Below are 23,340 nucleotides of genomic sequence, written 5' to 3' on the forward strand. Positions count from 1 at the left end.
TTGAAACCTCTGTTTAACTTGTGACCTATGAGCTCACCTGTGTCTTCAGAGCTAAATAAAATATTTGCTTTATCTACTTTGGATTTGGCTGACAAATAAGTGAATGTAACACACTTGCCATATCAGCTTCAGATAGCTCCAAGCTTTGCTCACATTCTGTGGCAGGACATCTATAAGATGCCTTACAGCCCAGATATCTCTGGGATAGTAAAGGTTTCACTCGAACGCCAGTTTACACTTGCCGCCGAGTAAGTGCTGACGCCGTCGCCTTCCATGCAGCAGAGAAGCGCTCTGTGTGCATGTGAACCGTTGGCACATATTTGATTCATTGTTCCCTCAATTTCATGCTGTAAACATAGAAGCGAAAAGAGGCCTCTTGGGTTTACAGGATTAGCTCCTAGGCGACCAAGTGTGAACTACATTTCCAAGGGAAGCACCAGCACACTAGCTGTCACTCTCAGTCACTGAGGCAGGAAATTAAAGGCTCTTTAAATTAAATCACAGAACATAATACTGAGTCGACATACAGCCCTCTGCAAGCAATTACAACATTTGTTTAAAAACCACTGTGGTCTCAGTGGGAAGAGGAGGAGGAGAACACTAGTTGGCTAAAAACTCCTGCCTCTTCAACCCCAGTCCTGGGTGGTTTGTGATGGGTTGTGTTTCAAGACAGCACAGCTAATATTTAACCCAAATACATTTAAACCAAATATATTTAACCCTTGGGGTGTTTTGGTCATCACTATTGCTGGGTTATATTTCAGGAGAGTCACTCACTGTGCGCATTATTGAGCCAATATTTCACCCCACATTCTTGGCTGGTTCGGGTTTTCTGGGTCACTTTTCAAAGAGCAACCCATGTTCTGGGAGGCTGGGGTGGTGGGAACAAGCATCCCTCTTTGATCTGCTGGAGTCTTCTTATAATAAGAAGACTTATTATGTCTTGGGATGCTTGTTCCCACCACCCCAGTGTCCCACAATATATATATATATATATATATATATATATATATATATATATATATATATATATATATATATATATATATATGCGTCATGTGTGAGCCCTTTAACATATTTCCAAATAAAATGAAATAAAAATACTAAGCAACAACAACAAAATAAAATACTAAACTGTCACTCTTCAATCATTCTGGGTTAAATAAATAACACATGTTCCCGGTTAACTTAACACAGAGGAAGCGTAGGTTCCTCTGAACCCTGAAGTTGGGTTTAAAACAGCCCAATATGTGTTTATCAAGAGCAGTTTGTGGATTTATGGCAAGATTAAAATGGAGCTGAGCACCATTCTGTGACTACTATGGACAATGATGAATAGAATCACTTAACGTGAGCTAATATTCTGTGAAAAATTAGGGGGTAGATTTATGAAAGACCCGCTGATAAAAATGTGCAAAAGTAAAAGGTCTGCCTGCTGGAAAGGTGCAAAACAGCATGTATTCCCCAGTCAGCTCAGTTTCCAGCAACGAATGTGAGTCAAGATGCAATATTGCAGGGAGAAAAAAACAACGTATCTGAGCAGAGAGGAAACTGCATCTGCAGTGAACTTGTCTCACATGCCAGGGGAAACAGTTTGTGGTTTCAATTATTGTGGACATTTTTCATCTGCACATTAATATTTAGTTAAAACAAACAAAAAAAAAACATGAAAATAGAGCGCACAGTGAGAGAGAAGGTGAGTCAGACCTGGGGACACTTGCGATGAGCTGGTGAGGTTCTTACTGGATATGAACCATAAATTTGCAGTCATATGATAGCAAAAACATGAGGAGGAAAGCCACAATGCTTCATGGACAGAGAGCCAGTGTTAGCAGGAGCAAGCAGACCACAGTCCAATCACCCCAGAACACCTGACTCTCCCACTGCTTCCTGTTCTTATCTGGCAACGAGAGAGATTCTTACCTGCTTGGTCGCAGCGTCTGAGAGGTTCCGCAGAGTCCACAGACAGTTCTGGATCAGACGTTGACTTGAACCTGTGAGGTGTTGCCCCAGCGCCTGCATGCCGCCTGGGAAGAGATATCATCACACATGAGTTTACAGTGGACCGTCACCGCTGCTGTCTCGGACCTACCTGCTTCCACGATGGCAGGCTTGTTGCTGGGGCAGACGGACAGAACCTTCAGCACTCGGCTTGTGGTCCACAGCAGCTTCTCGTAGTTGTAGTTTCTCATAATGAACACCAAACCATCCGGTCCTCCGTTGGCCAGAATAATCAGCTGTCAGACAGGAAGCCAGGGTGACTGTGTGACCCTGACAGAGGGCTGCAGCGCCTCCTCGCACCCCTCACCTTGCTCTCCTGGTTGGCGTAAGACAGCAGCTGCAGACAGTCTGTGGTGATGGCAAGGAACTTGGGGTTGCTTTTCTTCAGGAGGGGCACCATCCTCTGCAGGCCGTCGGCGAGACGCACCGCCATCTTGGCCCCCTCCTGGTGCAGCAGGAGATTGTGGAGGGTGGTGATGGCGTAAAACAAAACGGACTCCACCGGAGAGCTTCGACAGAAGAACAGCAAAATCAGACAGAGGCCATGGCCTTTTCAAACATCGAGCTCAACCAACCAAACAAAGAGCCGCATCTGGATCGGTGGCCAGTTCGCCATCAACCACCCACATTCTATTTTCTCATTCAAAGAAAGCCCCCAAATCAATTATGACTGAATTATCCCTTCTTTGTTAAGCCCCAGCCGAAGGATTAGCTCGGCTTTGGCTTGGAGCAGCCGCCAATTCTGGGCAGAACTCACAGACCAGTCCCCCAGAAGTCCACTTCCCAATATGCCCAGGCCGGTCAGAGAGTGGACAATGAGCGACACAATGAGAAATCATTTCATGCGTTGTACAAACTGCTACAAAAGTTTTTTTTTGTTGTTGTCAGTTTTATCATCTTAATGTTGTAGGCGAGGCTCAGTCTGTGGGTTTGGCCCCCGTGCTGCACAACAGTGTCGCAGCTAACCAATCTGTTTCCTCTTCAACACGTACGTCACACAAACGTGGCCAGTCAGTTCAGCTACAGCTGTTTCGCTTATCTGTCCAAGGTTTTCGGGTCATGAAGGAAGATTGCTATTGCTGTGGCGGCTCAGGCAGCGACCCGGTGGTCGAGACCTTCCCTGCCGAGCCCCAGCTTTGCCCTTCCCCTCCACTCCTGCTGCCAGTCTTCTGTCGTCTCCACCATCCCACCCTGTCTGCACTCTCCTCCTCACCTCCCATGATCTGCCTTCGTCACTACTTTAGTTCGCTCCTCCCCCACCCTGCTGACTCTCACACCTTTTCAGATATACATTAAAATGGACACAAGAAAAAAATCATAAAATGTTTTTCATCCTTCCCCCAATATTTCTACAACAGTCAGCTGTGATTTCAGTCTCTGTATCTTTGGTAACTACAGAGTGAGTAGTGTTTCCACCTGAGCATCCGGACCAACGCTGGAATCCCTCCACACTTGAAAATGGCCAGCAATCCTTCCTTCTGGTGGGAGAGGCTGTGCAGCACGCTGGCTGTGCAGCGGGCCGTCTCCATGTCGACAGCAGTTGTCATCGCACGCACGATGGCGCTGACCAAAGCTGAAGACTGCACCAGCACCCGTCTGCTGGCTTCCTTGCGAGTGAGCTGGTTCACAATCATGGCCGCCTTGTTCACCACAACCTGGGGAATTAAGCAGAAGTGGCTTCATTTCAGACCTTCTCAGACACTCTGTCTTCTAGATCAGTGACCGTAACCTGTTGTCTGGTGCCCCGACTATGACTATGTCAGAGCTGCACTGGCACCTGGGAGCTTTAAAGTTCAGCTAAAGTCACCCCTCTGTGCGCTGGCTTTTAACACAACCTGAGCTCCCATTTTATTGTCTTCATTGAACTGCATTTAATCATTTTGAGTTTTTTATGGTCTCATCTGAGGCTCCTATTATTTTATTTATTTCCTTTTTATTTTATCTTTATTTATTTATATTATTATATGACATTTATTATGCCCATTTCAGAGTGTTTTATTTGTAATTGTATGCTTGTGTTTGTCTTTTATTGTTATATAAAGCACTTTGGTCTGCACTTGCTGTGGAAATCGGCTAAGATTGACCTTGACCTTCATGAAGGAACGAACATTTGATGCAGGATCCACAGCTTCTGGTTCCCTCTGACGTTTGATCAGAATTGCCAGTGAATCTCACTAACTCCTGGGAATGCTGAAAGACCAGGAAGGCTTCAGGTCCTGACAGCATCTCACTTCTCCAGCCTCTAATTCAGAACAGACCACCTTCAGCAGGGTCAGCAGTTCCATGAAGCGACACTAACTGCTGTCAATCTGCTCCTACAGCAAACCATGATCTGCCTTCATCAGCCAAGGCCCAGCAGAGGATGCGTTCTGTTTCCTGTGCCTCCATCTGCAGGTCACCCGCATTGCAAGGCTACATCTGTTTGCCATGACAGACCAGTGGGTACACCAGGCCGATCCAAAATGGCTTCCCCTCTCGGAGCACTGCATATTCACATCATCAATCTGACTGTTTGCCGAGAGAAGGAATGAAACTGGCGGCGAGTCCTCGTATGGCAGTTCTTGGCAAGGTTGTCAAAGGTGAGGATCATGGACCGATAAAACACTTTGGACTAGAAGATTATGTCAACAACTTATCACAGAATAAGGATAATAAGTCTCAGGATCTGTGTACCGGATCATCATCTGCCAGAAGTTTGGTGAGCTCTGGCACCGCCCTGGTGGCCAGTTCAGCATCATCCTGGTAGTTAATCAGATGAACAATGGCATTCTTCAGGAGATGCGATGGCTCGGCCAGCCGCTGCACATTGCTCTGCTGAGCGGGATCTGACTGCACAGGCATGGCAGCCTCTCCTTCCACCAGGGTCTCTGGGAACATAGCGGCACGGACTCGTTGAGCTCTGGTCAGTGAGTACTGAGCGTCCAGATCTGAGGAGAGAACCAAGACAGACAGGAAGTTGTGACCGGGTCGCACCTGCTACTGACACTCTCACACTGACCGTGACCGTGTCAGTGAAATGCCGACAAAGTTCTTTCATTTCCACCTGAGGTGCGACTGGAGTCTTTCAAGTGCTAAACAGGAAAATACACTGACCTTCATTGGCTAGTTCCACCTCACCTTCAGCCACATCTTTGACCACCAAGTTCAGAGCTTCACAAGTGCCGAATCATCACATTAAAAGTTGTCATCTTTCACCATCATCCCTTCAGTGTTCTACACGCGATGGATGAGTCAGGGCGAAACCAACAGCCCTCGCCCCAGCAACGCCACACACTGGTGCGAGGAGCAGAGGAAACATGGCTGGAGCAGAGAGACTCTGCCCACGAGTGCGTGGATGTTGGGCTTCCAGGATGGAGTTTCTGTGTTTGTGTGTGAAGATGGGAAGTGACAGCCCAGCCACGCAGATAGAGCTGCACTAACACGGCTCACACTAAGAGAAACTGCAGTAATGATGAAGAGAAAGTGGTTAAATTGGCTGAAGCTGACTAGAGAACAAGCCTCTTCTCATCCCTCCCTGCTGCTAGTGTTTGTTTAGGCAGAGAAAGGTGAGACTCCTCCTTCACTCGACCACTGCGGGCCACTCACCTGTGGGACTGTCTCGGCCAGCGGCTGCAGTTTCACCTGCAGTGACAGAAGCCCCAGGCTCAGGGGCCGCAACTGAAGCACTGCCCGGGTAGTTCCTGCAGCCGCTGTGCTCTGTGCTGCTCTCGTCGTCTCGCACTGTGGTGGCTCCTGATTGGATGCCTGAGTCGGACGCGTAGTAGGTCTGCTGCCACTCTGCCACCTTCACCACGCCGTCCGCCTCACTCACTGTCAACGACACAGCGATGAGGTCAGATCAATGTTGCCAGTCACCCGTCACCATGGAAACTTTGGTCAGCAGCTTCCTTGCTGGCTTCTGTCTGGGACCAAACTCCGGGGAGAGTGTGGAGGGCCCCCCTGCACTGAAGCATCTCAGCCATGATTTAGAACCTGTGTCCCCAGTGTGTTGACTGACAGCCACCACCACGCCTCCTCCACTCCCACTTCCTTCACAGCTGCCCCTCGTTTTTCACTTCTCAGTCTGACTACAACTGTAGCCACTCTGTCTACAGCTGAGAAGACACTGGCTCTGCAGGGAATGTTAATGCCAGAGACTTTGACCTGTGGTCTGCAGTGTGACATTGACATGCAGGATGTAATGGATTTCGCCACTTGACACGATGAAATATTAAATTCCCCTCAGGTGTTCTTACACTCCATTAAGAGAAGGTGGGTGGGACAAATAAACCGCACCATGAGGCGGGGCAAACCTGAACCATGTAAATGAAGTGAGTGTAGGAAGCAGCATGCAGCGGTACGAGCAACAAATAAATCCCAAAACTCACTTTGCATGGACATCATCCCCTTCCACTGCTGCCCTCACCAACGACTGACCTGCAGACAAATAATGTTGAGAAAAGATGGAGGCTTCTGAAGGACAGGCGTGAGAACTTTGGAGATCACAGTCAAGCTTCATCTGGGTTCATTAGAGCAAAGTCATCAGGAGGCTGAGGTTGCAGTGGGGGTGGGGGAGGATGTTCCTCAATCAGATGGATGTCAGCAAAAGTTGCACGAGAAATGGCGATGAAGTTGATTTCGACTTTTGTTTCAAAGGCAAGTAGACGTTCGACTGAAGTGCTAGTCAAAGCACGTGTTGTTCAAGAGTGTCCGATGGCACCTGGTTTGAAATGGAGTGCAAGCACAAGTTGACTCTAGAGTTGTTGTGGACTGGCAGGCAGAGATCAACAGCTGCTGCAGTAAATACACGAGCAACACAATAGCAAACGTCTGTGAGGCTTGATGAAGGTCAAAAGGGTCATGGAAAGCATGACAAAGCCAAGGAAAGAACAACACTTCTTTGCAACAGTGGGAAACTGCTGGGCACTGGCATGTAATACTAAGCAATATTGATCAATCGGATTGATTTCTGCGACGCTGTAACTGACATGATTGTTTTCACTTGGCAATGCTCCAGCATATATATATATATATATATATATATATATATATATATATATATATATATATATATATATAAAGGTTGATGGCTCAAATGCCAATAGTTTGGTTGCTTAATAATGCAGCGCGGCGTCTTGCAGCGTCTGTGTTTAACCAAGCAGCTCCGTGGGCAACAATGAAAGTTAAACAGTGGGATGAAGCCAAGTGCAAGTGTGTGTTCACCAGAAGCAGAACTTCTGTCCCAGTCTGGGGGAGATTTGGACGGGACCATCTGTGGGTCTCTGTAGAACCACTCAAGCATATAAACCCAGACAGGCTGAATGAATTAGCGCCACTGAAAGTGAGAGAGGGGAAGTTGTCGGCCACAGGCGACAGTTCTCACGTCCCCTCTTCAACAGTGATCTCTGTCATAGCAAACTGTCTCTGACTCTCATCTTTATCTGCAAGCAAACCTATTATCCCTGTCCCTCTTTAGTATTGTTTGCCCCGGAGGACCTGGTGGGAAACTTGAATGGGGTGAAGTTCTGGTGAGGAAAAAGCAGCCTTCACATCTAGCAGCAGAACCAGCAGCCACAGTTACTCAGTCAAACTGAGGGTGGAATCAATCTGTGAATTCACATTCCTCGATGGCTGGGAAGCTAAATATCCCACTGTGTGCTGTGCCTTCATCGTCAGACCAGGAGAACATGTTCACATGGAGTTTGAGTGAATGTCATTAAGGCTTTGTCAGAAATAAACCCGCAGTAACAGCTGCGTAACAAGAATCGGATCTAATGAGGGGAACAGGGGATAAATGGACTGCAGACGAGAGAAACGTGTGAGACGGAGTAATGGAGCGGGAGACATACATTTTCTGGACTTAGGGAGTGTTTCTAGCTGTACCCGTGGGGACCTTAAAACTTCCACTTGAGGGTTCAAACTTCAACATAAGTGGCTCATTTATATGTTGGTTCCAGTTTGGTTCAGAGTCCTGGTTCAGGTGAGACGTGTGTTTTGGATGGTTAGGTTGAGAGGAAGAGGCTGGGGAAAGGGTGATGGCCAGGAGAGGTCCCCACAGAGACAGAGTGTGTGCGAGTGTGAGTATGTGGTGATGATGATGATGATGATGATGAAGATGTCTGGTGGAAGGCCATTTTTTCATCTTTGCAGCGTCACGATGTGAGACTCCATTATCATGAAAACCAAATGATCCACCTGGCAGCTCTGACAGACCCAGCGTGTTGCTTCAGACTGACTCAGTCATCTTTCATTAGAAGCAGTGATGGCAGACCAACAAGGCTCTTTCCCCACCTCTCAGATCATCATCAGTCCTCTCTCAGTCTGGAGGTGCTGACGGAGATGGGATTTGAATTCTCCGTCTGCCCACTCAGAAGCTCAGGCTGTCTGGAGGTTAACCAAGGTATTTCCACCATGACTCCCATACAAGTTGAGTTGAAAATTCACAAGAAGCTCTTCATCCCAAATCTTGAAAAGTGCAAGGTGCTGGAGCGCCCCCACACTGTCCAGATCCTAGTGTTCGCAGTGTCAGTGTCACCTTCTCTGTGGAGCACGGCATTTTTGCAATGCAGTTTTCTATTATTATTATTATAATTTCTCAGTACTATCCAGGTGATAGGTCACTATATAGTTAGGTTTATTACTAATAGTATCTTTATTTCTAAATACCTAATAACAAGACAATCAAAGACAGAAAGCACATGAACAATATGTGTTGTTGTTCATTTGACTGGCTACATCACAGGGTCTGGTTCTTCCAGCAGAAGTTCTCCTCACTCTGCACACACTCCTCTTCATGACTTACCATTTATGTGTCATTTTCATGTTCCTTTTAGTGAAGGCAGTGAGTATAGATCCATCTGGGCAGAAATGCAGGCATGAGGGAGAAGCCTCTGTATCACCTTGTTCTCCTTCAGCTGAGCACCGGCCTTGTTCCCTTTTGTTTTCTCAAGTATGGGGGGGTATTTGAGGGAGTGTTTGGTGACACGACAGAGTTTGAGCTGAAAAAGCTTTTGGACCATTAGCCCCATCCACTAAACATGCAGGCGTATTCAGTCAGACCTGTCCTTCCGTCTGCAACACAAGGTCACGCAGCCGTGGGACCAATGTCCCTGAGAGTGACAGCACAGTAAAGCAGGATGGAGAAACTTGAAAACTAATTCAACTGAGTCAGCAGAACTGTCAGTGGAAAACTCATCTGTCTCTCTCCTTTCATCACCGAGCAACATCCTGTCTCCTTCACAGCGGGTCAAATGCGTCAGTTCACCTGGAGCTTTGGAGACAATGGAGCTGGATCTGACCAAGGCACTTGGAGCCAATTCCAATGGCTTTGAAACGGCATCAAAGGAAGGTTCTCTCTGAGGGACACTAGAAACAGCATGACTGAGAGAGTCCGGGGCAAATATGTATTCTGACTTCCTTCCAGGGATCGAGTGAGTGCTCACTGACAAAGTCTGGTAAAATGGAAATAAAGAATCAAAACCTACTAGAGCTGTCACTAGATTCGATTATTAATCTCAATTAATCGCACTGAAGCCAAGTTAACTCATGGTTAATGGCAACATTCTATATCTGGTGTTGAGAACACCTTACTGTAAGTTGGAAGTGGAACAGATATGAGATGTGAGATTCATTTGCGATTAATCATGAGTGAACTCGGCTTTAGTGCGATTAATTGAGATTACATGTCATTTTAATCTTCTGACAGCCCTTCTCCTATTAGAGGAGTTTAATCCAGGGATTTTCGGTCCAGTCCAACAACCTTCACCCCACAACGGCAGAGACTCCAGCGACTTTTAGGAAACGACTGCAGCTAAGAACAGAATGTTTTCCACTGCCTTTCCAAAGGTTCATAAGTGTGAAGTCCTTCACAGTAAGGCAGCCCAGAATTACATTTCCAAATCCCACCGATTCAGACTGAACACATCTTCTTGCATGTCGCCAGCACCATGATAATGCCTGCCTCTGTGGATGGGGAGCTCCAGCTCTCCTTGCTGATCCACACTGACTAAAGCAGCGTTATGTTTCACGCCAGTCAAACGTTCTTGAAGAACAAAGATGGCGTATTCCACCGTCAGTTCTGGAAAGTGCCTGGTTATGACTGGGGTTGCATTCATCAACATGTGCAGATGCATGAGACATGCAGCACTGCCAGTCAATATCACACCACCAAGAGTTTATCAAAGTTAGAGCAGGCAGTTCGGAAATGCATGCTGCTGAATTTATATTAGAAATTTCCTGCAAAATATTGCCTCACAATTCTGAGGGAACTGGATCTTAAACAAATCACCAGCTCCACTACTACATCACTTTCAGTGACTCGTCATACGATCCAGTGGCTCTGCTCACCTCTTGTTCTCGTGCAGCACAGGACCCTCCGAGGAGCAGACCAACACGAAGGAGGGGCTGGGGTTCTACAGAGACAGGAGGAGACAGAAATGAGCCAAAGAGCAAGTGACTTCACTCTCACCCTCCTGGTGTCCACCTCGCCACGCTGTCTGTGTGTGTGTGTGTGTGTGTGTGTGTGTGTGTGTGTGTGAGCTGTCAACCGACTGCAATCGAGTGTGACGGCGCCGTGTCTCACAGTGACAGGTATTCAATTACACACCTGTGAGGAACCAAGTCACACAAAGAAACTAAAAAAGTCTCAGCTTCTCTGTTTCACAGATGCACCCGAGAGAGGTACACAGATGAAGTGTCCAGCAGACATGTGAAACATTCGCTTGATCTTCCTGTAGGCAGGCTTTATTTTCTTTTCTTACGTTTGAATCACATAACATTAGTTGTCCAGCAGAGAGCAGCGTGGAGCTAACAAACGTCCTGACCTCTTGCTACCAGCTCATGTCACTGGAGCTTCTTTTAGGTGAAATGATTGTGAGCGGTTGCAGAGGCAGTGTTCTGCGATCCTTCTCACGACCTCTTGGTCAAAGGCTGCAGGACTGGTAAACACATCGACAATGCACATCCAAGCTGAGTCTCTGCCTGAAGTCAGTGAGCGCAGGTGAGGCAGGAGGGCAAGAGGTGAGAGAAGCCTCCCAGAGGTGTTGGGAAATGTCAGGAAACGCTGCCACATGTGTGTGATGTGTTAAAACACTGCCTATTATCAATATGAGACTGGTCTTGGGTGTCAGGTCCTGAGCCTCTTTCCCCCACGGAAGACAGAATCATTGCTTTGTCACACACACCACAACTATGTAAACAGATCTGCACTGAAAATCTTCAGGTGTGCACGACAAAGGCAGGACGTCACTGGAGCACTGTGAGAGCCACAGAAGACTCATTTGCTGGAAACGATTGGGCTGGTGCAGGTTAATGGCAGGAAAGCAGAGCGAAGAGGGTGGGTTGACAGTTCCAGGTCAGGGATCATCTTCTCCCTCTCCACTGCCAGCCTGCTTCACTTACAAATGAGCGAGGCTTCAAGCACAGTCAGCGTGACTGACAGGTGAAAGAATCTATGATGTTTCTTCATTATAACCAGGAGCCTTTGATGAAGGGCTGTCACGCTTACGTCTGACTGGCTGAGACAGGCGTTCAGAGAGCGATGCAGCCCTGGCTCAGTTATCACCGCTGTTATTATTATTAAGCAAAACATATTTTTAAATACACCATGCTAATGTTGACATGCAATTGAAATCAGTTTATTTTTCCTTTTGGATGGATTGATTATTTAAGCGAGCACTTAGGAAATCAAGATAAAAAATCTGGCTAAATAGGTCAGGAGGAGCTTAGTTTGCAGACAAAGTGCTGGTTTCTTCCTTCCTGACAGACGTAGAACCATTTCTAGATGATTTCCCCCAATTTTGCTTATTTATCTATAATGAAAACCTTCAGTCAAGACCAATGACGGTAAATTGTGTGGTCTCACCAAACAATGAACATGTCCAATCTCCACTTCCAGAGGTTTCCACAAAAGGTCAGAGGAAATGATGGGCTGATGAGGCTTCATGAAGCACTGTCCTCATTCTCAGTGCTCAGTAGGTGGCGCTCTTGGTTTGAAAATGATGGGAGGTGTTCAAGTCCAAAGATTTTAGAGCAGAGAGTGCCCTCTTGTGGGGTCTGGAAATGAGGACAGTGTTTCACGAAGCCTCACCAGAGCATCAGGAGTCAGAGGTCAAATGGAAGCGTGACATCACACTCAAGCTCCAATGAGTCTGAGATGGCAGACGAGCGTTCAGACAAACACTCACACCATCTGCTGGAAGACTGTCACCGCAGTGATACACCTGAGGACAGGTAGCCCCGCACTGTGGTTTGGACAGGACTGACGTGCCTTGTGAGCTCAGGCTTGTTTGTGTGGCCAGAGATTCTAAAATAGCAGAGAGAGAAAGTGATGTCACATCAATGTTGCTTCTTTTTCCAGATGAATTATGCCGATCATCTGTCCTATATTCAGGTAATTCTCCTCTGACGAGGGAGACTTATCTTATTTAGACTCCAAGGTTGGGCCTCTCAAGTGCAGAGCCACGGTCTCAGACAGGTTGATGCCCAGATCTCTGCTCTGCTGCACCTGCTGACCTGCCTCCTCCTCACTATTGCAGTGCCTCTGAGCAAATAAACAATTCCGAGAGGCGGCTCTCAGATTGGTAACTTGAAAGTGTTGAGTCACTGAGTCTGCAAACTGAATGTTTTTGGATCACAGAGATCCAGTCTCCATGCACCTTCATCTAACATGGTCTCTCCTTTCCTCTACATGTCGCTCGCCTTGTCTCCATACGTTTCCACGTGCTGCCCCTCTGATACACTCCTTTCTAACCTTGTCACTTCCAGCTCACTCTCGGTGAAAACCTGAGCCTCGACATCTCTGACTTCGCCCGTCTGTCCGTCTGTCTGTCTGTCATGTGGAGAAATAACTGGAAAGGTTAAGAACATATTTCCAGTTCATCTCCAGTTGTTGCTCAACAGACAGTGGTGTTCTGAAGCTGGATATGAACTGCATGGAAGGATTGTCATTCTCTTGCTTGCCTCCTAATCACTGCTGATGGCGCACTCAATCCCATTCAGAGCAAGAAAACAAACAAAAGCCTGGGGTGGAATCACTAAAGTCAACAGTCGTGCGTTTGTACTCACACTGTGTCAGGGGTGGCCAGCCAGTCCGAGGCTCAGAGCCCCAATGTTTTACTGTTGCTGAACAGAGCCACATGCTACAAACACGTCAGGCTGTAAGGCTCACCTGAACAGCTGGTCACGTGACTTAGCGGCAGTATAGCGGTTAAAGCACATCCCTGTGTGTTACAAGGTTGCTGGTTCATGTCCACCCTATGTCTCTTGTGCATGTATTTTTAAATTCATACATTTTACCGTGATCCTCCTGGAAATATCAAGCAGCGTAGATAGAAATGTGTGAACCATTTATTTCGTTTACACATTTTTTACGTGGCTCATGCAACCAATAACGTGGCCCCGGTCTGTCTCCACTGCAGACTGGAGCATCTCATCTTCCCTCCACTGAATTAAACGATGAATAATACGCAAAACACATGCCATACGTTTAGTTTAGGCCATGACAAAGTGAAATACGGAACCAAGTCCTGTAAAATCGTGGATCTGAAGACGGTCCAAGTCAGAGGATCGCGACTTTCATTGCCATCGAAGCGAGGCGCATTGGTTACGTTTCAAAGTTAAATGCTCTTCGAAGTCTTCGACCAATATCTTTACATTCCGATGGAATAGCTCTTAGTTTTTCGACTAATTTTGCGTGCCTCGGGAGTCGCGGGGTTGGCCAGGCCTGTGTTGCAGTTGTTCACTTGACATTGCTGCTCAATGACAACCTGGCAACCCTGACACTCTCACAGCCTGCAGCCTTCCCTCATCACAACACTTCCTTTGTGTCAGTTTGGTCCAAAACACTTCATTTGGGATTCTGATACGAATCAACATGGTTCTCCCAAACTAATTTCATGCACATCCATCTGCCTTGGCAAGGGATGAACACATTACCTATGTATTATTATTATTAGACTCACACAACAGACCACTGCAGAGACAGTGTCCATCTGGATGTTCTTCAAGTTACTTTTGTGAGTCTGTCTTGCAGACCATTAAAATGAGGAATAACACGTGAAATACATGACACAGTTCGACCATTACAACCTGAAATGCTAAACAAACAACCTTAACATCATGTGTTGTCAAGTCAGACCAATGTAATTAATGACTGTTTATTTTTTATTACAAATACACATTGTTTTGTCTCCACGATGCATTCAGTCGGCTTTCCCAGGCCACAGAGGTGAGAGGAAGGAACCATGGGAAAGAGCTAAAAAAGGGTCCTAAAACTGTTGTTTGTTGTTTTATTCATTTGGCTGCATGAGCTTTGTGCTGTCACACAAATTTTCCTGCTGGAGACTATGACTAAAACTGCAGTGAGACAGGTAGGCAGCTGGACAGGGAGGGAGACAGACAGGTAGGCCGGCGGGCAGACAGACAGAGAGACAGGCAGGGAAGCACACAGACAGACAGAGAGACTGACGGACAGACGGACAGACACACAGACAGACAGGCAGACAGGCTGGCAGGCCTCTCAAAAGAGAAATTCACATTTACAGCCGCATCTGTTGTTGAAATCAAATATCAGACAAGATGAAAACGAAGAGCCGAAATACAATAAACTTATGCAAATGCTGAACATTCAGAAACAGTGCAGCGATTCATCATCTGCAGTGACATTTCTAAATGAACCGATGCTTGTAAACACCAGCTTGAAAGACCAACAGTTTCATTTTGCATCCAACTGCGGAAAGTATCTGAAGTGGTCATATTTTCACCTCACCTAATGTTAATTGAGTTTTTGGAGCCGATAGGACAGTATTCTAGCAGAGATTGGAGCCCGAGTTAAAAGACCTGGACTCTATAAATAGACACGTGAACTGACTTTTGGAATTGGTGTCTCCAGGAATAGCTATAGACATGGAATACAGCCTAATTATAGCAAGTGTTTAACAGTTACTTCACTTTGGCTCTGACAGCGTCTCAGACGGGGTTAAAAGTACACACTAATATTTGGGTATTTGAGGAATCCGACTGCTAAAATTAGAAATAATTGGCATGAGATGAAAAGATAATATCCCGGGGCTGAAGTCCCTCTTTCTCCCCGTCAACGCTCCCATCCTCTCCACGCTTCTTTTGATCTGCCCCCCTCCAGCTCCTCCTGTCCTCATTCCGCTGTCATTTAATGCTCACTGCTGAAGCCCTTCCTTTACCTCCTAAGAAAGACGGACACAGCGCTCATCAACTGTCTCATTCTCACACCAGGACCAGCTAAACCAGACCATCTGACGCTTTTCGCTGATGTGTCAAAAAAAAAAAAAAAACTCTTTTCCAAACCCACTCAGAACATTGTGACAAAAGAAGCCAGCAGTCTGGAGAAAGACTGTGTTTCTGGTGCGTCTGCCTCTGAAATATCAAGCACTCAGAGAGCACAGGTCTCCTGCGCCGTCTCCAATCGCGAGATGTCTCCCACGAATGTCCTCATACTGAGCCGGAGTAGACCTGGTGGCTGCAGCAGGCCAGGAACGCTGCCGCGTCCCACAACCAAATACATCAGACACATTCCTTGCTCAATGATCGGCATTTTCCAGGGAAATTCATTCAAATCAACAACCTCTGATTCCTCCAAATTATTCTTGAAACATTCACCCGGCTGACTTTTGGTAGGTGTGTGGGTCAGACAAGTATAAGTATACTCGTGGGGACCTTTTGCCGGACTGCACAGGTTTAAGCCTGAATTAGGATTAAAACTTCAAAATAACTGGGTCATTATAATTACATTTCAATTTGGTTTAGAGTTAAGGTTGGCCATGTGTTTTGGTGGTTAGATTTAGGAGGAGGGTCTGGGGAAAGGGTGATGGTGTGTTTGTCAGTGTATCATATTTATCTTAAGGAAAGGCATAGTTGTGATCATTTTAAACAACCATCCTGCTGTCCACTGGTTGGAACTGCTCTGAGGCAGCAGCAGAGACACACTTTCCCTGCTGACTTCAAGTCATCTGCAGAAGTCTGATCCTGCGCCTCAGAGAGACATCACAAGCACTGGTCTCGCTGCTCCAACCTGAAGGCTGCTTCTCTCACTAGTTACTCTTGGGCTGCGCATGTTGTTGAGGAAGAAAACACGCAGTGAACTCTGAACCCAAACAAGGACGAGCAGCTGGCTCAGCATATGCACACCCTGCTTCTGTGGGTCATGGAAGTCCAGCTCCTGGGCTGCATGGGCGACCTCCCGCGCCATAAGTCGACCAATGAAACCTCACATTTGTCAGCTGAGAGCGCCACCTACTGAGCGATGCTGTTTCATGAAGCCTCACCACCCATCACATCTCACACGACCTTCAGGGACCACAGCAGCATTAGTTAGGGCCTGGTAAGCTGAATTTCCTTGGCCATTTTGACAGCTCCACTTGAATAAGGACACGCTGAGGAACCTTACAAGCGCAGTGTGAGTCCCTCGGGACGGTTTGTCCTGAGTCCACCTCTGTGCCACAGCTCTCTGTAGAGACCAAGGCAGAGCGAGCATGGAGCCAACAGTAATCTCCTGCCTTGGAAATATGGCAACAGAAGAGATAGCGGGCGACAGGGGAAAAGGCATTCCGCTTCGGATCCACGGGGAACTGTGGCGCGCGTCTTCATCAACCGTGGCTGTAAATCCCCCGGAGACAGGGGAAGTGTGTGAATGTGGGGCTCAGATCTTCAGTCACCTGACCTGCTGAATCCAAATAGATGATTTACTGACAGTGAGAATTTGCTCTCTTGTTTGCTCAGTCATTGACTAACTGTTCAGTTGAACTGATCGATGAAAGGAAGCCGCTGAGCAGGACACGGCATTGAACAGTGTTGCTGTGATTTGGATGATAAATAACAACCTTTATTGGCCATCGCTTTTACAGTGATCGATGGTGAACATCCAGATGGGAGACGATGTGGGCGGCCTTCTGTGTGCTATGCAAAGATGTTGCTTCGTGGAAACTAACAGAGGAAGTTACTTTCTATTCACAACTATTGCTTTCTTCCACTCTGAGTGAGGCCACTCATTTCATTCTAACAAGAACAAACACTCCACTTTTCCTGCATAGAGATGTCCATGTTCCACATGTCTGCACACAGCTGAGGCTTAGTCTGTTGCTTTGTCCCAAGACTTTCCTCTCCATCGCCCCTCCACCTGCACCCCCGGGACAGTGACCTCCTCACCCTTGACATCTTGAGTTTAACTCTCCCCCTCAGCCAGACTAAAAATACTTCTCGATCGTGGCCTCATGAGCTAACCAAGAAGGAAGGACGTGGGAAATGGAGCAGTTGCATCAGTTGTTCCCAGCCCAGAGTTATCGCCAGTAACAAAGGAAAACAGTCTCGTGGGGCAGAAGCGTTGAGCAAACCAGACTCTGAAGGGGCATTCATGCAGCAACTGGTCCGGGTGAACACAAAACAAAAGCATTGAAGTCGAGGTTTGGCTCTGCAGAGGAGAGACTCAGCAAAACATACAAGTCATTTCACAAGAAAATCCTGTGAATTAATCTCATCTTGGACTCAGTCACGTGATGGATTAAGTTTCGACGCTAGTTCTGTTTTAATTAAGATAAAAAAAACAATTGACTTAAAGCCGTAAAAGTAATTCAAAAGCATCAAGGGACGTTTCAATTCCTTGACTTTGTGGGAGCATCGTGTACATGAGTGCACAAGGCTGGACAACGCCGAGCCCATTCACACCTCAGCGTAGGAACAACACTTGGCAGCCGAAGCACAGCCTCGGTCCAGCTATATATAGACCGCAGCTCCTCAGAGATGAAGAGCGGCAGAGATGCCAGGGAGATGGAAGGGATGACATGAAAACAACCACCTCAGAACTCAGACAATGAAGATCCCTCAACATCTTCAGCGCTCGCTTTTAGACCAAGCAGCTTCAGATAGCAAACACAGGGAGACGAGAGTCAGTCAGACACTTATTCTGTACAGTCTGGCTGAGTCTGCTCCATTTCTCCCTCTTACAGTAGCAAGAATAATTGGCCTTTTTCACAGACAGTTCTTTAAATAGCCCATATGAGGGGCGCTGATACCAGATCCCAGTGGAGCACTACAGTAGGTTTAATAAAATAATTTGACACGTAAGTGCAAGTGGACTGTGTCCCACTGTACCTCACCTCAGGCTGGGGTCTAGCCCCAGGGTGAGAGTTCAAAGAGTGAGGGCAGAGAGATGTCACAGGCCCACATCTGAAGCAGGAGAGCGAACACAAGTCATGTGACCTCTGACAGTGTGTCGTCGAGCTTATCTGGCAACATACACAGCTGAAGTGAGCAGAGGTTCGGAGAGAGATCTGCGCTGCAGGTTTGAACAACAGCACTGTGCTGGAGTAGCAACTTCCCTTTTCACCGCAGGGGTCACTGAAAGGTCAATGCTGCGTCGGTGCCTGCCAGTGGTCATGGGTGACTTTGGTTGGACACTGTTTGACATTGGAGCATGGAAATTCTGGACAAACGTTTACAGTACTGCGACAGATTTACAAAGTGAGACAACGGAATTAATTATTTATTCTTACAAACAAACATCCAGTGGATCAGAAAGCACAAGCACACTATGCTGCCAGACATGTCATGGAGGTGTTTGACCAGCGCACACTGCCGCTGCCTTTCTTCTGACTCCAACAATGAGCCTCCCTCACTATTGCTTCATACGCCCTTCACTTGGGTCCAGATATCCAGGATTAAAACTGTCTCATTCTGGGTTCCACTGTGGGTCAGAGTCCTGGTTCAGGTTAGCCATGTGTTTTGGATGGATAGGTTTAAAGACAGAGGCTGGGGAAAGGGTGATGGCCAGGAGAGGTCCCCACAAGGATAGCAGTACAAGTGCATGTGTGTTCTGTTTGTCCATTTTTGTTCTGTTTTTCACTAAGGAAGAAGCATCATGAAGAAAGGAGACAAATAACTCCTAATAAAATATCAACAATGGAGCCTTGTACAAATCCGTACCTATTGAAAGCAGTGTTTTTTGACCCCTGTCAGACCATGGAGGAACTGATCCAATTCCACCTAATTGGTCTGAAACCAATTACTAATTATTCCCTGCAATAATGGGCCATCATAGTCGCATGTTTTTGAATAAAGTAGGGATTTGAATCACCATCACACTGTGTCCCATCGCCAGTGTGCCGTGGCATTTTCCTGATGGAAGTGAGCGTCAGCCTTCAAAAAGGTTGGAAAACACAGTGTGGGTCCCTGATCGGCTCCATCTGTAGACGCACGCACTGAAGCTGTGTGATATTAAAACTCAGAAGCAGTTTGAAATGTGCTTCTGATATCTTCCCAGACTCCCATTTGAGAATTTCTCAGCCATTCGGTGCATCAAGCATTTTTCAGCCTGACACAGACCACGTTAGCTCTGAGACGGCGGGAACCTGACTCTTTCTAGCAAAACAAAGAAGAGAAGAAGAAGCCATGATCATCTCTGAATACCAGAACCAGAACCAGAACCAGAACCAGCTTTGGTGGTCAGTGGGGATCCCACCAATTAGGAAAGTGTTTTTGGAATAACCTACAGTCAAAAATAAAATAAAATAAAATAAAATAAGAAGCTTTTCCTGTGACGGGAGGTTCTGGTCTGGATGAACCACAGCCTCCTGCCAGAGGGAAGAGGGACAATGACCAGGTTGAGAAGGGTCGGCCCTGATACTTAATCCGCCGAAGCTCTCGGCTGTTTACTGGACGAGACATTAGTCGAGTGTAAATACATGGGGTGGATTGAATCAGACTATTGATATCTGTGTGACTCTTATCTACAGTCAGGTCGAGGACTGGGAGCTGAAGACGTTGATGTTTGTGTGCGAGGGCCGGTCAGTAACGGAACTGAGACAAATGGACACACCACAAATGTTCAGCTGCAAATCATTTCAATCATTTTCACATGAAGACGTACTTGCTTCTTTTGTCTGGCTGCTCATTTTGACAGCAGTATTTTCTGTACCGTCGCCACCATCACACACACAGACACACGTGCGGGTGTGTGACACCAGGGGAAATGCAAAGTCTTTTCATCTTTTGGGCGGATTATCTTACTCTATTAGCGCTGCTGGGAGAGATATGGAGGATGACTGATGCAGCACAACACTTTCTTCCCTGCTCTCATTTCCATCATCATACCCAGCAAAACATCAGACAATTTCAGCAATGAGTCTGCTTCACATGGCAGATGTCACATTTAGTACAGTAATAGGCCCTTGAAGAGAACATACCCCAAAAAATCACCCTGCACACATGAAGCACGATCGCCTGAAGGTAACTCCTGAGAGTCTGGGTTGGTCCTGGCCCTCACTTCCTCGGCCCCACTCCCACTCACTGAGTCACACTGTTCTACACCTGTGCTCCTCATGCTTTATCAACACCTCCAGTCCTGCCCTCTGATGGACATGGCCTGGAGCACAGGGTGAGAGTCTTCCAGCCTTGCTCACACCTGCCTGGCTCCTAACCTGTGATTACACTTCTTCATGTTCTCCCCCCCTAGGGGTCAAGCAGCCACTATTTTCAGGAGGAGTTTTGCGTCCAATGTTGAAATTGAAGTCATTAGTCATCAGCGTGTTGAAAGGCTTAACCAGGGGTCTCCGATTCTCAAAGGGCAGAGACGACTCAAGGTTTCTGATCCAACCAGTCAAGCACATAAAGGTTAACCCAGCTGAAACTTGCAACACCTAAACCGGCTATTTGAGGACGGCTTTGAAGAACCCGCTTACCCCCAAATCTGTCTTTCTTTTGTTGCCGCCATTGGAGTGATTTGCTATGTTTGTTGAACCCCACTGCTTTGCCTCAGTGGAAGTCTTCTCCTTGTGTAAGACACAAACTAAACCAGGCATCCAGTCACATGCTGTTTGGTCCCAAGATTTCCCAGTGGAACCCCCTTATTACACTCCCCCTTCATAAACCTCTTTGGTCCTAAATAAAAGCAAACTTCAGCCACTTAGCCTTGAGAACGATCTCTCCAACTACTTCATTCAAGGACTCAAATCAGCTCTGACTTATTTTACATCCATTCATCTTCTACCACTTATGGGGGCTGCTTCTACTTCTGCAGGGGGTTACACCCCAGCAACCTTCCTGCTGTGCCAGTTGTACACAGCCAGGCTGGAGGCACCTCAGGATGCACCCAACTCACAAAGCATCTTCCAGTTCAACGCCAGTTTGGCAGAATTCAATCATCATATACCGAGAACATGACCTTTGACTGCACCTCAAAATCAGACTGAAGTCGAGTAAACGGTGGTGAAAATAGCACTGAGCTGTGGGTGTGAGCAGTCAGCTGTAAACAGAAGGTGGACTGCGGAGCCAGCGTGATGATAGCTTGCCCCTCCCTCACCGTCATCTCTCATCTCCCTCAACTGAACCCTGTCGCATCACCATCTGTGTCTGTCTCCTGCCATCAGTGGCCTCTTCTGTTTGTCATCTCTCTGACTTATGTCTCCGTCCTCACTCTGCTCCCCTCCTTCCGTCCCCGGCGAGTCTCGAGCCACGAGAGGGACTGACATCTTTTCCTTCCAGAAAGAACATTAGGTCTACAGATCAGAAAATTCCTGGAAAGGCAGGCTGAGTAATGAACTGTCACCGATGACAGCAGCAGACAACGATACAATTAGAGTCGAACAAAAAAGGCAGCGTGTCTTTTCAGGAAATCAGATGAGCGAGGCCCAGAATCAGTTTTCACAGTCTAATGCCTCGATTTGGACTTATCATGAGGCGGGAGAAGAAGAGCACCATTTGAGATGTGCTCTCCACCTGTGCACCATGATGGTTGCCCTCATGAGCAGAGACGCCGCACCTGTTATCCCAGTCTTGGCTTGTATAACGGTTTCATGATGCCCACATCATGCCATATAGTAGTGGAAAAACAGGAGATGCCGTGGACCACAGTGACCAGATTAAATGCCCGACCGCAATGAAAAGTGCTGCTGCAGTCATTCGGAATCAAATAAACCCGACTTGACCTGGAACGAAAGGGCTGATCATTTACATTGATCTTCCATGTTCACACCCGATGCTTTGCTGCACTGCACATTTCAGCAGGGTTGTGTTCAGATTAAAATATTTTAGCGTCATGTAAACTGGGATGATTTAATCTCATGTCAGAATCCATTCAGAAAAGTGCCCAGGTAACTCCATTCCTTTCCCCAGAAACAAGGCCCAGGCCCCACACGCACTGCATGCTACTGAGCAACATTGGCAGGTTGATTTACTACTCCAACTGAGTTTAATATTTCATATAATAATATTGCGTTTGACCATAAGTGGAAAACATGTTGCTACATTCAGCTGCACTCCGTTTAGACTGCAGGTGTCAAGACATCAAAACCTGAGAGATGAGATCAAAGTTCAGCATAGTTTATGATGACATCCTGTCCTCTGGACTCATATTTGTTCTTTGATACAGAAATCACTTTGATCTTGTCAAAGATTACTTCAGAGGAACCAGAGGCATCATGACAATGTTCGTGTAGAGCTGAGATGTCAGAGCTTACTTCACTCATGTCATTACCGTGTAACCTTTACAACACTTTCCTACGTGGTGACATTGAGGCTGAGAAGTAGCAAAATGTAGTTTTGCTTACATACTTGAGTCAAAGTACAGATAACCTCAGCCGAATACTACTGCCATGAAAATGAAACTACATAATCGCTTGAGCAGAAGTGGCAGGGGTATTGGTTTTAAAAGGTATTCGCAATATCTTAATTTTCCACGTCAATAGTTACTAAATCCATAAGGGTTGAATTGTTAAGTCATGGTATTAATACTATAGAAATTGCAGCACAGAGTCATTACAAAGTTAGTTGATCGAACAAGATAGCTGGCTAAATTCTGGGACGGGCTGCAACCAATCACAGCCTAAACACACAGGACAACCTAAGGAATACACCTTAATCAATAAATAATGACTTGAATCAAGTTGACTTGAGAATACTCGTGTCGGTGTGGAGGTCGCTGGCATGGCTTTCCTCCCACTCTTCTGAAGTATTGGCAGGTTTCTTCTCAGGAATATAACAGACACACTCACAATAATGAGAATATCAAAAACAATGGGGTAATTACAGTGTATCAGAATACTATAATAAACAGTGTACGTGATGGACAAGTGACCCCCCTGGTGGCCAGCACCCCTGGTTATTAGGACCAGCTGCAGCAGTGTGACAGAGAGTTCAGTTGAAAACCAGGGCTCAGGTTTGACCCAGAACACAGACCCGGAGTGAACGTCAACAAACCTGCTCAGCTGCAAGTCACGTGGCATGAGGGTGGCGATCCGAGGTTTCCTATCCGTTTCAGACTCAGCAGATGGATCCGCACAGAAAGTTCTAATGGCATGTGGTGCGGATCCAGAACAGATCCCAGTGTACGTCCAGCCC

The 23,340-nt window shown here is 46.8% G+C and overlaps 1 protein-coding gene across 4 annotated transcripts in view; it reads right to left on the bottom strand.

Moving 5' to 3' along the window:
- Positions 1-23,340, bottom strand: part of LOC128750839 (junction plakoglobin-like) — a 53,009-nt gene that overhangs the window by 12,258 nt on the left and 17,411 nt on the right. Inside the window, exons 2-9 of one of the 4 annotated variants that reach the window (XM_053851405.1) lie at positions 10,327-10,391; positions 6,369-6,417; positions 5,587-5,811; positions 4,675-4,868; positions 3,418-3,656; positions 2,309-2,510; positions 2,093-2,237; positions 1,924-2,027 (exon numbers count right to left, since the gene is read on the bottom strand). In XM_053851405.1, coding sequence (XP_053707380.1) covers positions 1,924-2,027; positions 2,093-2,237; positions 2,309-2,510; positions 3,418-3,656; positions 4,675-4,868; positions 5,587-5,811; positions 6,369-6,384 — 1,125 coding nt within the window. In that variant the 5' untranslated portion in view covers positions 6,385-6,417; positions 10,327-10,391. Of the gene's footprint in view, positions 1-1,923; positions 2,028-2,092; positions 2,238-2,308; positions 2,511-3,417; positions 3,657-4,674; positions 5,275-5,586; positions 5,812-6,368; positions 6,418-10,326; positions 10,392-23,340 lie in introns of those variants that run through there. The other 3 variants (XM_053851403.1, XM_053851404.1, XM_053851406.1) reach the window with 3 other exon arrangements.

Source organism: Synchiropus splendidus, chromosome 19 (genome assembly GCF_027744825.2).
Source record: "Synchiropus splendidus isolate RoL2022-P1 chromosome 19, RoL_Sspl_1.0, whole genome shotgun sequence".
NCBI classification, from domain to species: domain Eukaryota; kingdom Metazoa; phylum Chordata; class Actinopteri; order Syngnathiformes; family Callionymidae; genus Synchiropus; species Synchiropus splendidus.